The sequence below is a fragment of the Emydura macquarii genome, unplaced genomic scaffold, assembly GCF_026122565.2.
Source record: "Emydura macquarii macquarii isolate MOO-44397 ecotype Brisbane River unplaced genomic scaffold, CSIRO-AGI_Emac_v2 contig_3128, whole genome shotgun sequence".
NCBI classification, from domain to species: domain Eukaryota; kingdom Metazoa; phylum Chordata; order Testudines; family Chelidae; genus Emydura; species Emydura macquarii.
In genome coordinates, this window is record NW_027133265.1 from 5,627,255 (window position 1) to 5,643,143 (window position 15,889).

Here is a 15,889-nt window from a genome sequence, read left to right on the forward strand (position 1 = left end):
GGATGGGGGTGCGCACACACCTACAATGGAATCGAGATGAGCAAGCACTCAAAGAAGAATTAAAGATAATCACGGTAAATTCTTTTTATACAAAAATTGAGTAGAAATGTTTTTAAACAGTAAATTTACATATTGTTTACATTTTAACCAGTTAAATTCTGCTGCTGTGTTCAGCAGTATCTTGAAACAATTTTAGGTTTATTTAATTAATACAAAATATTCAGCTTTGAAACTAAAATTAAAATAGTCATGACATAAGCGGTGTTGCTCAAGTTCTGACAAGAGTGACAATTCAACTGAAAAACAACTGAGCAATAGTGGGAAGAAATTTAGTAGCACAAGTACCTGAAGCAAGCGTTCCTGTTCAAGCTGCCATTTTTCCTGTCGCTTTCGTTCCTCTTCTGGATCCCAGGACCAGAAACTGAAACGCTTAGGTAAATTGAACGAGGTTATTAGGATCTAACAATAGAAATCATAAAACAACCCTAAAAAATTGCACAATGTAGTCATTTAACCTATTCTACCGATCAAGTGAAAATGTTAAATTACAGGAAGAATTCAGATTTATAATTACTTCAATTTACAGTGCTTGCTTCGCCATCAATTGAGAATGGTTTTATTTTTGCAATATATCCAAGTTACAGAAAAATCATTTGGTTTGCAAATAAAAACTAGGAAACCATCAGGTAGAACTGGAGAAAAGAAAGATTGAGAAGAAATTCCAAGGGACATTGATCAACACATATAAATATACCAATTCCTGAAAATAATCCTCTGATTTCACAAGTATCAAAATAAATCATTACAGTAGAATGATTACACACATTTCATATCTTGGATACAATATCCAATCTCAAGTCTTGGTTTAAGATATTATTTATACTGCAATAAGATCTATGGGCCCCAGTCAGAACAGGGACCCATTATGTGATGTATTAATTTCTTTTTTTTTTTTTTTTTTTTTTTTTTTTTTTTTTAAAGAAACTGAGACCTTTAGATATTTTACATCATATTACTCTACATTATGAGCCCTATACAGTCTTAAATGAGAAAAATAATGTCTTTTTTCAGATGGTGAGCAGTACATGGAATACAGGATGCGCTTTGTTCAAATATATGTGGATTTCCTTGAGGGGTAATGGATTTTCATCTATCGATCATTTCTTGTATGTAATCATTTCTATGCAAGTAATCAGAAAGAACATACAAACAGACACAGAGCCATAAGAGCCAATGGGACTATTCATTCTCAAAGTCAAGCATGTATGCAGGATCCAGGCCAAAGTGAATCCACACACAGCATAATATTGCATTTCTCCTGGTTAAGGGGAAAATTCTACTCTCAGTTTAGACCCGTACAACTCCACTAATACTGATGGGATTGCACAGATATAATTGAGAACAGAACGTAGTTCCATATTTGTTTTAAAAAGTGTATAAAGTGTTTTGGATCATACTTCTTTTCTTTCCGTTAAAAGAGCTGAGTTTTCTTCTTCCTATTTGAGTCTATTTAGAAAGGACTTCCAAAAGAATCACTGATTTAGTTGTAACCATCATGCAAATCTCTACACTAATCACACTAATATTTTACTATTAAGAACAGTGCAAAGAAGTTACTTACATTTAACTTGTCACTATTCTCAGAATCCACTACAGAAAGAGAAAAACAAAAATCAATTCCCAAAATATTAAGATGGTCAAATATGCTTTTTCTTAACTTGAAGTAAAAAGCCTAGCCACACCTGTATAAAGAGGAAGCTATCAATTCAACTTTATAACAATACCTACCCCACAACCAACAGTAATGGAAAAATTATGATACAACAGATCAGAGAAATAGATTGTACCCTCCACCAACATTTTGTACTTTTGATATTGCTACTAAGAGCATAACATCAACAACTTAGTACTTCTAAGCTACCACTAGCTATTGACAACTACATTTGGTCATAGTAATTAGCAGTGTCTGAACACAGAGTGTTATCAAATTTAATTTAACTTTCCCTTCACTATTCAATGAGGGAAAAGAAAAAAAGCAGAGCAAAGATAGGAGGACGTGTCAAGGGAATACACTATTCAAGTGCCACAGTTACCAAGAGAACCATTACCATTTTCTACTAAATGCCTTTGAACTAAACCACTTAAAAATGGAAGTAAAGTAAAAATAAATTTAAAGGCAAACGATTATTATTTTGGTGTCTGAAACCAACGCATTACATCTCCATGTGATCCAACAGCTCTTTGCCAACTGTGCAACAGGAATAGGTGCTTTCTATGAAAGCGGACAGTGGAAATAAGTACCAGTGATCAGTGACCAGCTTTTGCCCCAACACACATTTTAAGACACCTACTACTCAGTGCAGCGGGAAGGATGCAGCAACTCCCAGCGCAGCATTTACCTGACTGTGAGAAAAACTGAGAGCGTCGCCAGGAGTTCCGAACCTTAAGCGGAACACTGGCACAGCTTGGGGACTCTAGAGTGGATGGCAGAACAGAAACAAAACAATAAACATGACACTGTGAAAAGAAAATGGATTACCAGATAGAAGTGAACTCAGGGACAGAACAGATTTTTAAATTAATTCGTTATTCGCTTTAAAGGGTGATTTATTTGCTTTAAAGGGCTAGTTTGAGTTCCATTTTCCATGGAGATAAATTAAAAGGGGTTTTAGCAGAAATACTTTTAGTATTTAAAAGTTGTTGTGGTATATGTCATCTAAATATCCTCTAATATTCTAGTGTATAATTAAAGATATTTGTCTCAGTCTGAATGCTACATTTTTTAATCTCATATGTAAAAAGTCATGCTGAGTTCATATCGTACATATTCAAGTTGTCTTGTATTGTTTGACTTTCTCAGCACCATCTATTCTATGTGGGCACTAAAGCACAGGAAGCATTTCAGCATTACTAAAAATTAAAATATCTACATTCTATTACTCAATGTATGGCTGCTCTCGTTTAGTTTAAGTTAATGCTTAAGTTGTATTATTAGAGAAGCATCTCCCAACTTATTACAAGTTCAGCTTTTATTTCCACTCAGAGTTGTTTTTGTTTTTCACAACTGCCATCTAGAGCAATTACAATCCTGAAAACAGCGGTAAGTGGGAGAAGTCTTTGCACTACTTATTCACACCATAGAAGTCCACTTAACCAAAGGTTAAGGGACCGAAGGTTTCAAGGGACACTAGAAAGTCATGTAATTCCTGGGGTTGCTCTAATTTGGTATGTGTATTATATTGCACACACAATTAAAAATCTGCACATGTTGATGAATAAGAAGTGTCATACCTTTGTAATGAGGCTAAAAAGAAATTTGATTTACAGCAATGTCAAATATTTGTGAGATAAACTAAGGTGTGTGCTAGATATATGCATTGTTATAATTGACTTTAATAGGAGCCACACGAGCAGACGAGGGCAGAAATTAATTACAAACATTTTTATTATCAAAAGAAATTACTAAACTATCTTCATCTTAAAACAGCAGTACTAGTAAAATATAATACCCTTAAATATAATATACCTTTTAACACAATGTTAGATATACACTAGATAGTGCCATCCTGCTCTTCTTGACTCATGCCATGCATCTGCTGTTCTATTTAAGGAATGTAGTGATAATTACTCTCTTATCACAACAGAAGCTATGCTAACAATACTAGTTCAGAAGCAATAATTTTGGTGGAAAAGAATCATTTCCTTTTAGAAAGTCTGGTTATTTATCTTGTATAGTTACTGGAGTTTTGAGATGTGTGGCCCTTATGTGCATTCCACTCAAGGCGCGCACGTGCTCCATTAACCTGAGAATGGAAGATTTTTCACCCTGGTCTGTGCCTGTACCCTTCTCTTCCTTGTACTCTGAGCAGAGGGTATAAGGAGTGGTGTGGTCTGATCATCTCTCTACTTCCTTCTCTACTGTGAATAACCTTAGGATAAGAACTTGAAGCACAGGGGAAGGAGGACAGATAGGGGAACGTATGTAGGGACCACATACTTCAAAGAACTCCAGTTACTGTACCAGGTAAGTAACTGGACTTTCTTTTTCGGGTGATGGTCCCTGTGTGTTGCCACTCTACAGGTTTCCAGAAGGAAAACATCATGAAGTGAAGCTACTGACAGTGTCTAGCCTCTGACTGAGTGGGCTCTCATCTTGTGAGGGGTCACTGTCAAGTCATAGCAAAGCAGGATGCCTTCTGAAATCCGTTTGGAAAGTCTTGCTTCCTCTCTTATACATTCAGTAAAGAAAGAGAGGGTTAGCGAGATTTCCTGAAGCATTTTGTCATCTGCAGGTAGACTGCCAAGGCTGGATAGATATCCAGAGTGTAGCTTCTCTGGCAGCATGGGACTTTGAACCAAAGACAGATGGGCGGATGACCCACTTCCAAGATTTTTGGAATGAATTTAGGATGTAACCTCAAGGAAAACCTCATCCTTGTTGAAGACCATATAGAGAAGATCCACCAGAAGGGCCCCCAGTTCACCTGCTCTTCTGGCTGAGATGACTGCAACCAGAAAGGCAATCTTCATAGGCAGACGAGCGAGGAACATGAAGCTAAAGGTTCAAATGGCAAATTTGTTAATGCTGGCTGGACTAAATTGGAGGTCCCATATTGGGGCAGGCTTCAGCATTGTAGAAAAGATTCTGATAAGTCCCTTCAGAAACCTTACTGTAGTAGTATGGGCAAAGACTGAATGGTTGTCCACCAGAAGGTGAAAGGCACTAATGACTGCCAGGTGCACTTGTAAGGAGCTGAGAGGCAGCCTCGATATTTTTAGAAAGGGGAGGTAGTCCAGGATAGCAGGGACCTTGGAACCCTCTAGGAGTATCCAATGACATTGGCATCATATAAAGAATCTTTTCAATTTTACTGTATAACACTTCCACATGGAGCCTTTTCTGCTGTTGCTAAAGACAGCCTTCGAGCATGACCTCCCTAAATTTGTCATTTATCATCTGTTAAATGCAGTGATACAGGGTTGGGATGAAGGATCTTGCCATTGCCTGCAGGTCAATAGATCTAGAAAGAGCTATAATAGCTAGAAAGATGCACAGGTGAGAAGCTATTTGGACAATACAGGTGAATCAGAACTGCCTTGGCCATCCAGGAGTGACTAGGATCAGCGACCTTTTGTCTTGTTTGATCTCCCTCGGGATTAGAGATAAGAGAGGGATGGGTGAGACTATGTACATCAGCGATTCTGACCATCGTAACAGAAATGCATCCCCTCTGACATTAGAGCCCCTGGCTGCTCAAGAGCAGAAGCCCGAGCATTTCTTGGTCTCTTGAGATGCAAAGAGATCCCCCAACGAGGATCTCCACTGTTGAAGATACTCTGTACCACAAGTCATGTGGCTCCCACTTGTGGTCTGTGGAGAAATGTCTGCTAAGGCTGTCTTCCAGAGAGTATTGCACTCCTCGATGGTGCATGCCGAGAGGGTTAGTCCTTGAGGGAATGTAACGATTCATCTGTTTTTTCACTAATAGGTTATTTCCCTTGAAAGACAAATCCTCCATGGTGGATTGAACTTCTTTGGGAGTTCAGGGGGAGGAAGGGGACTGGACCCATGAACCCCATCTCATTACCAAAGATGTTGCAATCAAGCAGGAAGTTGTATCTCCTGAATCCATCACTCCCTTAGATGGTACAAAAATATTTCTTCTCCATTCTTTTTGGAGTAGGGCTGCAAGTGTCTGGAGAATCCCAGACTATCTTGACCAGTTCTAACATGGCCTCATTAATTGGTAGTGCCATTTTATAAAGACTCACACTGTGAAGGACATCCAGTAATTTGTGAGGAATATCCTGTACTTCCCCAGGGGCATCTAGAACTTGTCTGTAATTCTCCTCAGGACATCCTGGAATTGTCTGTAGTCACCCAGTGGTGATGTGACCACCTCATCTGGTGAGGACAATGATAATCCTGCAGGGACAAGTGGCTCCACCTGGTCATGTTGATCCTCTTCCTTAGAATGTTCCTGAGTGGGCTGATGTTCTTCTTCACGCGGGGATGCCTGCCTCAACTCCATTCTGTCCATCTGTATTCCAGATGTCTCATATATGGATTCCAAGGACCCCAAGTCCAATGTGAGGGATGGGAGTAAAAGGGCAGCCCGCAGGGAAAAGGATGCAACTGGTCTTGGACCACATAGTCCCTCCTGTAGGAGTGGGAAGATGCCCATGAGATTTCTGAGCCTCTATCAGGGCTGACTTTTCTTGTCTTGATAAGGCTGGTGAAGCTCTTCCCCTGATCCCAGATTCGTCAGAGGAATACGAGCCCTCCATGTCAATGTGCAGTGCAGTCAGTCCTGATGGTCTTACTATGATCTGACTGGTTGATGGTGTCACCAGAAATGGTACTGTGCTCCTCATGGGCTCCTAAGGCACCAGCACTGAGGCGTGAAGTCTCACCTGACTTTGAGGATGTCAGAGAGGAGGTCTTCCTGAATGAGCATGTAAAGGGGGATTTCTTATGTTTCTTGTAAGAGTGTTTGCTCACCCTCCTTGAGCCTGCCTGCTTTGTTTGTTAGAGCTCTCAGATCTGCTCCCAGCAGTCCCAGAACCCGAGAAAACCATGCTCAAAGAAGAATTTCTTGGTGCCTCTGCCCAATGTACAGTGGGGATCAGAAAGGCCAGGGTCAGACTGTGGTCTTATTGAACAATCCAGCAGGAATTTTCTAAGCCTTAATTCAGGGGATTGATAGGTTAATCAAGGGACTGACTAGCACACATTGCACTTGGAGGGGATATGAGCTTCACTGAGGCAACATACACAAATGTCATGGTCATCACTGACTGGGAAGGCTCAGGGGAAGACCACACAGATTTTGAATCCTGAGCAGGCTTTGGGCATGCTAGCTGCCCCAGGAGAATGTCAGGGGGCCCCTACTTCTACTGAAATGGTGCTAACTATTGAATAATTTATCTAAGACAGGTAAAACTATCTACAGTTAGAAAATAACAAATGCTAGCTAAAGTTGTAGACGCTGAATAAGTTCAGTCTCAGACCACAGGCAGTAGAAAAAAACTGGAAAAGTGGCTGGTCTAAACTGTCCCTTATGACTTTGGCTGGGAGCATGCAGAGGAGAAGGGCACAGGGGAGGACCAGTGAACACTGCCAGTGAAAAATATTCCACTCCAGGCACATGGAGCACATGCTCACCTAAAGTGGAATACACATAGAGACCATTACTTGAAGAAGAACTATAAGTCAAAGGATAGCTATTTTTCTTTTGACATTTCTAATGAATGTTTAAATACTACCCACTTAAATTCTACAAAGCAACAGAATACTCCTGTTTTCTTTTGCTTACCTTGTTGATCAGAGTTCTGCAGAGTAACTTGGCTGATCTCAGGTACTTTCTTCAAAAATGGAAATAATATACTCCCTTCTTGTTCTGAAGCCTTTGACTTCACTACCTATCCAATTATTTAAGAACAGGCATTAACATCCAGAAAGCACCATGTCTGATTCAATAAAATGCTAGCATACATAATTAATGAGGTCCTAATTCTGCTATATGAATTCTTTTCACTTATTTTCTGAATCAAGATTAAGATGCTAAACTTTTACTTACATCATTTTGGTATAATTTTGTAATCTTTAAATTCTGTTTTTTTATTGTTTATTGCCCCCTCTGTGATATTAGCACTTCCCTAGATACCAAAACTATGGCAGGGATGTACATTTCTTCACACCAGAGTCTTGTCAGGGACAATCATGCCTCAACCACATGCACTCACTGAACATTTCAAGAAGAATTTAAGGGCAAACTTCTTTCTTTGACATTCTTCAGATATTCTGCTTTCCCTGCACATAGAAACTTAAGATCTTCAGGTTTGATTCTCTGGTCTGTTCTAGCCACTTTGTGGTACTCAAGTGACCAGTGGAGAATTTCTTTCGGAGAGGAACTCCCTGTCTGCAAGTGACAGTCGCACCCCATGTCTAGAATAGGAGGTATGTTGAGGAAAGGAGATAGCGTGGTGGAACTACACTATCCTACACTTATATTTCACTGGTTTAAGGTCCCTAATACTAATACTGTAAGTGTTAGAGCAGCCCCTCTTCTGCTCTAATTATTGCTCTGGGCAGGTCGTGCAAAATCAGGGAGCTGCAACTGAATTGAGTCACGAGTCTGCAAACACTTACTACAGCATGCAGTGTTCAAAACTGTAATTAGTCCTGTTGACTTTAACTGACCCGCATGCAACAGAAAGTACCATATTTGCAGCATTTGCAAGCTTAGATCTTTGGTTCAGTGTATATAGGAATACCAAAGTTTAGTTCTTCCAGGTGGAAGAAAAAGGAAAATTTTGCACAACAACAGTGATTCAGGATTGTTCACTAAACAGGCTGCTTTGATTAAATTCGTAGCTTGGTATTACATAAGGCAAAGTAGCAACTAGCTCATTAGCACTAAATCATTTGCATGGCAGGTCCTTTTCTACCTCTCTCTCTCTCATGCTCTTCTGTATCACACTACCTTCTGTGTAACTAGGACCTCTGCTTCCTTCTGTTGTTCTGTCTCAGGTTTCTTCAGATCTTTATCTTTTGAATCCACTTCTTCGGAATGGGTGCTAGGTGGGAACTCCATGCTGGACACAGCAGGGCGGGCACAAGTAACAGTTGTCTTGAATTGTTTCTGCTCTGAAGCTAATCCACACAACACAAGAATCAAAACATTTTTTCAGCATGACATTAAAAAATTAGAAAAAAACCCGGCTATGTAAATATTGCAGTTTTAAGAATTCCTTATTTTGGGGCAGGGAACGGAAAGGAGAGGGATAAAATAAAAGTAACTCTGATTTTTCCTGGCAATCGGAGTGACTGTGGAGTGGGGTTAAAAACTGGATGATCTGTACTTAAAACATCCCTCAGGGTAAGCAGAATTCATTCCCTCAAAGAAACAGGTATTAGGTTCGTACTCAAACAAGGATGAGGATATTGCAGCTCAAACTGTCTCATTATCAGCAGTGGATGACATCTCAGATTTACCTATTTTTTTCATTAAAAGAAGGAAGTGCATTTTCTTTGCGTTCCCAGTGCCTGGCTAACAGAGAGATGGATGGCAGAGGCTCAGTTTGCATAAAACAGAGATGATGATGGCTGGCTGGGGAAAGGATCAAGAGAAAATGGCAGGGAGAGGTTGTACATCCCTCAAAAAGGTACATAATTTAGAAGATACCTTTGGGTCTCCAGTTACTCCTGAAGTCCAAAGGGATTTAGGTGGGCAAAAATACCCTTTTCAATTACACTTGGTATGACAATTTCTCTCAGATGTGGGCCTTGGCAAAGTTACCTTCAGCCTGTTACCTCCAGATTGGATCATTAATAAAATTAACTTCACTGGGCTACCATCAGAGACCACTTGGAAACTTTCACTGGTGCAGAATTTGGCCTTCCATCACTGGTGTGTTACACTAGTGCACTGCAGGCGCTACATTGGCTGCCAGCTGCAATTCAAGATGTTGATATTAACCTTTACTGAGTTTGATCTACCTGACAGACTGGGCTCACTTTTTCCTCTACATGTGCACCACCAAAGCAGCTCAGATCAGCTGATGAGCCCTTACTAATAGTCCTTGCGTTTGAACAGCTAGGGGCGAAAAGCTCCACTGTTTAGTCAAGCCTGAACGGTAGGAGGGGTATATTTATACTCTTATTACAAGCAAGTATGTCATTTACATAACCATCTACTTCATATTGTTTCTATGTACCTGCACTAAGATAAACGGTGATAGCCACATTTTAGAAATTGAAAAATAAATTAGCATGCTCTTATTATGAATAAGCAGTAAATAAATGTTATGTTGGAATGTAATTTGCTTTTTAACAACATTGTTACTAGGGAATAGTAGCATCATAATTTTAAAACTAATTGAGAAAGTAAGTTTTACAACTGTATTCCTTTTTGTCTGACCAGGAACCATACAAAAAGCCTTAACACAGAATGGGAAGGGCAAGTCCAATGTTTTTGATGCCATACACATCTATTTATGAACCCTTAGAAAGACTGGCTTGAATGGCCTCGATATATATTTTCCCCATTTCTTCAGTATACAGCCTAACCTCCTGTGGGGTGTAATAGAATCATAGAACTAGATGGGACCTCGTGAGGTCTTCTAGTCCAGTACTTCTGCACTCAAGGCAAGACCAAGCATTATCTAGACCTTCCCTGACAGGTCTTTGTCTAACCTGCTTTTAAAAATCTCCAATGATAGAGATCCCACAACCTCTCTAGGCAATTTATTCCAATCCTTAACTACCCTGACAGTTAGGAAGTTTTTCCTATGTCCAACCTAAACCGCCCTTGTTTCAATTTAAGCACATTGCCTCTTGTCCTATCCTCAGAGGTTAAGGAGAACAATTTTTCTCATTCTTCCTTGTAACAACCTTTTATATACTTGAAATATGTCGTCCCCCCTCTCCCCCCAGTCTTCAGTTCTCCAACGTAAACCCAACTTTTTCAATCTTCCCTCATAGGTCATGTTTTCTAGACCTTTAAACATTTTTGTTGCTCTTCTCTGGACTTTCTCCAATGCACCCACATCTTTCCCAAAATGTGGCACCCAGAATTGGACACAATACTCCAGTTGAGGCTTAAACAACATGGAGTAGAGCAGAAGAATTACTTCTTGTGTCTTGCTTATAACACTGCTGCTAATACATGTGGTTTGCTTTTTTTGCAACAGTGTTAAACTGTTGACTTATATTTAGCTTGTGGTCCACTATGATCCCCAGATCCTTTTCTGTAGTACTCCTTCCTAGGCAGTCATTTCCCATTTTGTACGTGTGCAACTGATTGTTCCTTCCTAAATGGAGTACTTTGCATTTGTCCTTACTGAATAACATCCTATTTACTTCAGACCTTTTCCCCAGTTTGTCGAGATCATTTTGAATTTTAATCCTATCCTCCAAAGCTCTTGCAAACCCTTCCAGCTCAGTATTGTACAGAAACTTTATAAATGTACTCTCACCATTAGCTAAATCACTGATGAAAATATTAAACAGAAACAGACCCAGAATTGATCCCTGTGGGACCCCACTTGATATGCCCTTCCAGCTTGATTGTGAACCACTGTTAACTACTCTCTGGGAATGGTTTTCCAACCAGCTATACCCCCACCTTATAGTAACTCTATCTAGGCTGTATTTCCCTAATTTGTTTATGAGAAAGTCATGCGAGACATTATCAAAAGCCTTACTAAAGTCAAGATACACCACATCTACTGCTTCCCCCCATCCAATAGACTTGTTACCCTGACAAAGAAAGCTATTAAGTTGGCTTGACACAATTTATTCTTGACAAATCCATGCTGACTGTTAGTTATCACCTTATTATCTTCTAATGTTTGGAAACTGATTGCTTTAATTATTTGCTTTGGTCTCATTTCAGCTGTTCAGCGCAGGTGGTGTTGGCAGCTTGTGAGAATGCAGAAAGTTAGACTAGATGATATAGTGGTCCCTGCTGGCCTTAAACTCTATGTATTGGGGAAAAAAATCTATTTCTTGAACTGAAACCATTATTGCATTATCTCTATTTCTACTTTCAGTACATTCTGGGCATGCTGCACTTTAATCAGGAGTTATTCACACAAAGACATGTAAGTTACAAAATGGAGATAATATGCAACAGATAGATTTGAAAGCAATGTAATTATACCATTTCTGGACAAATACAAGCTCAGCATTTTCTCATGAAACCTCTAGATGTCACTGTGAATGCACGCATCATGAGCATTTAGCAGGGAAGAAGAGACAGATCCACAACACAATGGATTTGTAGGAGACTATCACCAGGCCAAAGTAGTTTTGCAGCTACAAACCTGGTGAAGCAAACTCTGAAATCATCATTTCCGTCCTGCCAGAATCAGTTTCATCTTTTTGGTTGGCTGGTTTAACTTCTTCAGTTAAGGAGGCCTGCAGAGAATAATTTTATTGAAATAAAATGGCTAGAGCACAAATACAATTTCAGTCATTTCCATTTTGCAGTACTTGCTTCCTTTTTGTAATGTATTTGAACTGAAATTTGTCTATTGAAATGAACCCAAGAGGGGTAAAACACTGAAGAGTGAGTTTATGAACAGTATGGACTATTATATTTTTGAGTTACTTAACATTAATTTCCTCTAAATGCTCACTATCATCTACTACTGTTGATAATGGCCTTAGAACATCCTTTTTTTTTTTTTTTTTTTTTTTAAAAGGAAAATACCTTGAGTTGCGTTAGATGGAATGGAATATACATTTTACTATATGGAGTAACCTAAAGCTCATTTGATGATCTTATTAATTAATCTGCAAAACTCTCTAGTATAAAAATTGGCAAAACAAATGAAGTACTTCCCTTATCCCAGTGCTGCACACATACTTTATCTAAATGAACTTTTCCGTGGTTATCATCAAAAGACGTGAAGCACTTGGAACATTATTAAGAGAGGACTGAAAAATATGATAAGACCATATCAAGCCAGTAATCCCAGTTATTGCAAAAGCCAATTTCCTAAACTAGGGCAAATCTCATTGCAGGAGCAAACCCAAACCATCAAAAGAACGATAGCAACACAGCTAAATTACTTAGCATACTTCCACTTTATATATAAATATATTTAATTTCTCCACTTAACTGGAACAAGAAAAACTGCAATATATTGATTATACACCTGTGCAATATTTCTAGTCTGTAATAAACAACAGAGATTCATTTAGAGACACATTCTCCCCTTCCCAATTAAAATTCACAGAAGGAAACTTGGAAGGAAACCTCAAATTCCCTCTCAAAGTCTCCCCCATGTTGTGCTCTTATGGAGCACGGTTTGCATCCCTCCTCCCTCACAAAAGCTGCCCCGAAGTTGGCATATCCCAGAGGATCCACATGAGTCTAGGGCCACTGACCCCTCCATGGTTCATCAGCAGAGAGAAAGCTTTAGACCCAACACTCAGGCCTCTCTGACTTGAGCTAATGGAATCAATAGATGGTAGTAGTAGATTGTTATCTTCTATGTGGACCAAGAGAAGGATGAGGACACATTTTGCCAGTGGCCTTCACAGATATTTGCAAAAAGCAGAGGAATGCTGGGACTCAGGAATCCTGAGTTTATTTCAGGTTCTGCAGGGAAGACTACTTTAGAGATTACACATCTTTTGCCCCATGCCCCAGTATGCACTTCCCGCCCAGCCTACTCTGTTCCTCCTTGCGTTCCTGTCTTCAGCATGTCGCTGTTCACCCTTCACCTATCACTCCCCACAAGCCTGCCCTTGACCCCTTTGCAATTGAGGCAGGAAACTTCCTCTTCCCCCACACTGCCTGTGTACCAGGAGGCATTGAGAGCAAAGGAAAGTCTCATTTGCTCTTAGTTCTGGCTCTTAGCACCATAGCACCAAGGAAGAGCAATTGAAGGAAAAGTCCATTCTCAGTCCAATGCTAGAGCATGCTCAGTCAACTCTGTGGGAGTGGAGCATGTTCAGTGAAGAAAATATTTGGAGAATTTTGCTGCCAGCCTCTAACAAAGCTCTACAAGCATGTGCAAACAGCGATTTTCAGCAGTTTATAATTTGGCAAATTTGAATGGATTTTCATGGGGAAAGCAACAGGCCACCTGTGACCCCAGTACAACCCCTGTGCTCCAAAGCATGCAGTTCTCAGTGAAACTCTTGCTAGAATTGTTTTGCTAAAATAATACATTTTTTCCTGAGCCTCACTCTTGGAAACTGCTGAACTGCTTCAACTGACGCTTTCCAAAATAATTTCAGTCTGAAGCAAGCACCCAGCATGGAAAATTTCAGCGTGAACGGTTAAACTTTGGCAAAGTTAGAAACAACTGAAAACAGAGTCTTATTATGGGAAAACGTTAGGCAATCAAAACCGTAAGAGTCATTGCCAGCTCCACCTATAATCTTTGTTTTTAAGTAAGAAACAAATTGAACTGGTGACAGAGAAGATTTCTTCATTCCAAACTAGGGTATTGACAAGGACACTGTTGCAACTCTTTAAAAATGGAGAAGAGATCTATTTGGTGCAGGGAAACTGACTTTTGTAATGGTGTACTGCAGAGGTTGTCTGTTCATGCTTGTGAAACTTAATTCTTTTCAGATGCTGAACAATGAAATATCTGCAACATCAAGCCAAATAATACTGCAAATTGAAAGGTATTTTAGAAAAGAAAGAATATACATATTACCAGTCAAGTTCACTGGAAAACTCCCCACCTGCATTTTTGATACTCTGTATGATGTTAAATAATGTAAGTTATTTCACTATTATGTTACTGTATTTTGATCACATGAACATTGCATATTGTATTAGAAATTCTCGAATCATTAATACAACTAATGTCCCTCCCTTTATGCCATATATTATGCTATATTTCTTACATATGACAAATATATTTTTATCGTAAGCTATTCCATGTTGTCACTATGTATGAAACTGAAGCAATGTTAAAATATGCCAACATATTCAACTGCACCTAAAGAAATGTTCCATACAGTGTATTTTGACCTGCATGTGAAAATTTGTAAAAAGCTCTCGACTCAGATATGGTTTTCATGTATCTTGCAATGGGTACCATCCAGGCAATGCTCTCTGCACCACTTAAGTTCTACTTTAGTCAAGCATGGGTGGACAAAATTGCTATGCAGGGTGGCCTCAAAGCAGGCCCTGTACAGGCCAGCACAGGAGGGAGTTGCTGGGGATGCACAAGAAGACAGGCCACTGTGCCTCTCCAGTATTTATTCCAAGCCAGTGGCAAAAAAAAATCCTCCCACAGGAGGTAGAGGGGGCAGGGGCTGACTGTACTTGCAGCTGTAGCAGGGTGGTGTTGCATCTCAGCACCCTACCTGCAAGTTGGAATGATGATTCTATCCCAGCAGAATTCTCAAAGGCTAGTGAATTTTGTTCAGCAGGTAATAGTGTTTTTACACTATGTCTGAGTGTACATACAGTTAAACAGTAATTAGAACAGAACAGCCATTAAAGTTAGTCACCATTGAGATAAAAAAGTTGTGGATGGGGCTAGAAAGTTATTGTATATTTCAGTTTAAGTTGTAGTTCTGAATGAGCCAGCCATATCATGAACTAGCCAACTCCTCAGCCCTGCTTAACCAAGTCATACATTTCATGAAGAGAATTGTGCAACTGGTTTTATAATGTTAATAAATGTCCATTTGTGACTAAAAAAAACTAATTCATTTTCTCTTTGTAACAGACCAGACTACTATCTGGCTAACTCAGATTTCAACCCGTGTATTCTTCTATCTCTGGCCATATTGGTCAGTAACAAATAGCCACATCCCCTACCCTCATGGCAAACACATTTGTTTATAAGAGGGTGAAAAAAATATGAACTACTAGAGCTTACATAACAAATCTAGGAAAGAATCCTATTGAGTTGACTAAGCTACTGGGAGAATACAGAAAAGTTACAGTACAGTTTTATTTATTCCTAATATAAATTAACTCAAGCTACATATTAGCTTTATCTCCTGCTTGTATATGATGGCAATTAAAATACCAATATTGCAAATTTAATGAAATGCAGCAAAACAAGCTGGCTGGAGCCAACAAGACCGCAGAGACATTAGGGAAGAATATCCAGGAGTACTAAAGAGCAATGCGTTTTACTGAAAATTGAACTCTGTAAAAGAATGAGTCAGCTGCAGTGGATCTCAATAGCAACAAAGCTAGTATCAGCTCAAAAGCTTTTATCCTACTGTGACTGCAGTTTTAAACATACAATTATGTTCCAAATGGAATTTTGACAGTTGTCAAACTTTAAAAGCACATCCTTAAACTACATACAGTGTAGTATTTTAATCAAAACAAGCTTTTATAGCCACCCTTTTTAGTACTAATTAAACTGAGCAGGAAACAATGACATCAGATGG

General features: G+C 39.3%; 1 protein-coding gene across 13 annotated transcripts in view; it reads right to left on the reverse strand.

Annotated features, from left to right (window-relative positions):
• LIMCH1 (LIM and calponin homology domains 1) overlaps positions 1–15,889 on the reverse strand; it is a 275,637-nt gene that overhangs the window by 50,392 nt on the left and 209,356 nt on the right. For 9 of the 13 annotated variants that reach the window (XM_067531168.1, XM_067531165.1, XM_067531167.1 and 6 more), the window contains 6 exons: positions 11,830–11,923; positions 8,487–8,656; positions 7,317–7,422; positions 2,400–2,474; positions 1,622–1,650; positions 346–429 (listed from right to left, as the gene is read on the reverse strand). In XM_067531168.1, the coding sequence (XP_067387269.1) occupies positions 346–429; positions 1,622–1,650; positions 2,400–2,474; positions 7,317–7,422; positions 8,487–8,656; positions 11,830–11,923 (558 nt within the window). The remainder of the gene's footprint in view (positions 1–345; positions 430–1,621; positions 1,651–2,399; positions 2,475–7,316; positions 7,423–8,486; positions 8,657–11,829; positions 11,924–15,889) is intronic. The other 4 variants (XM_067531174.1, XM_067531170.1, XM_067531176.1 and 1 more) reach the window with 1 other exon arrangement.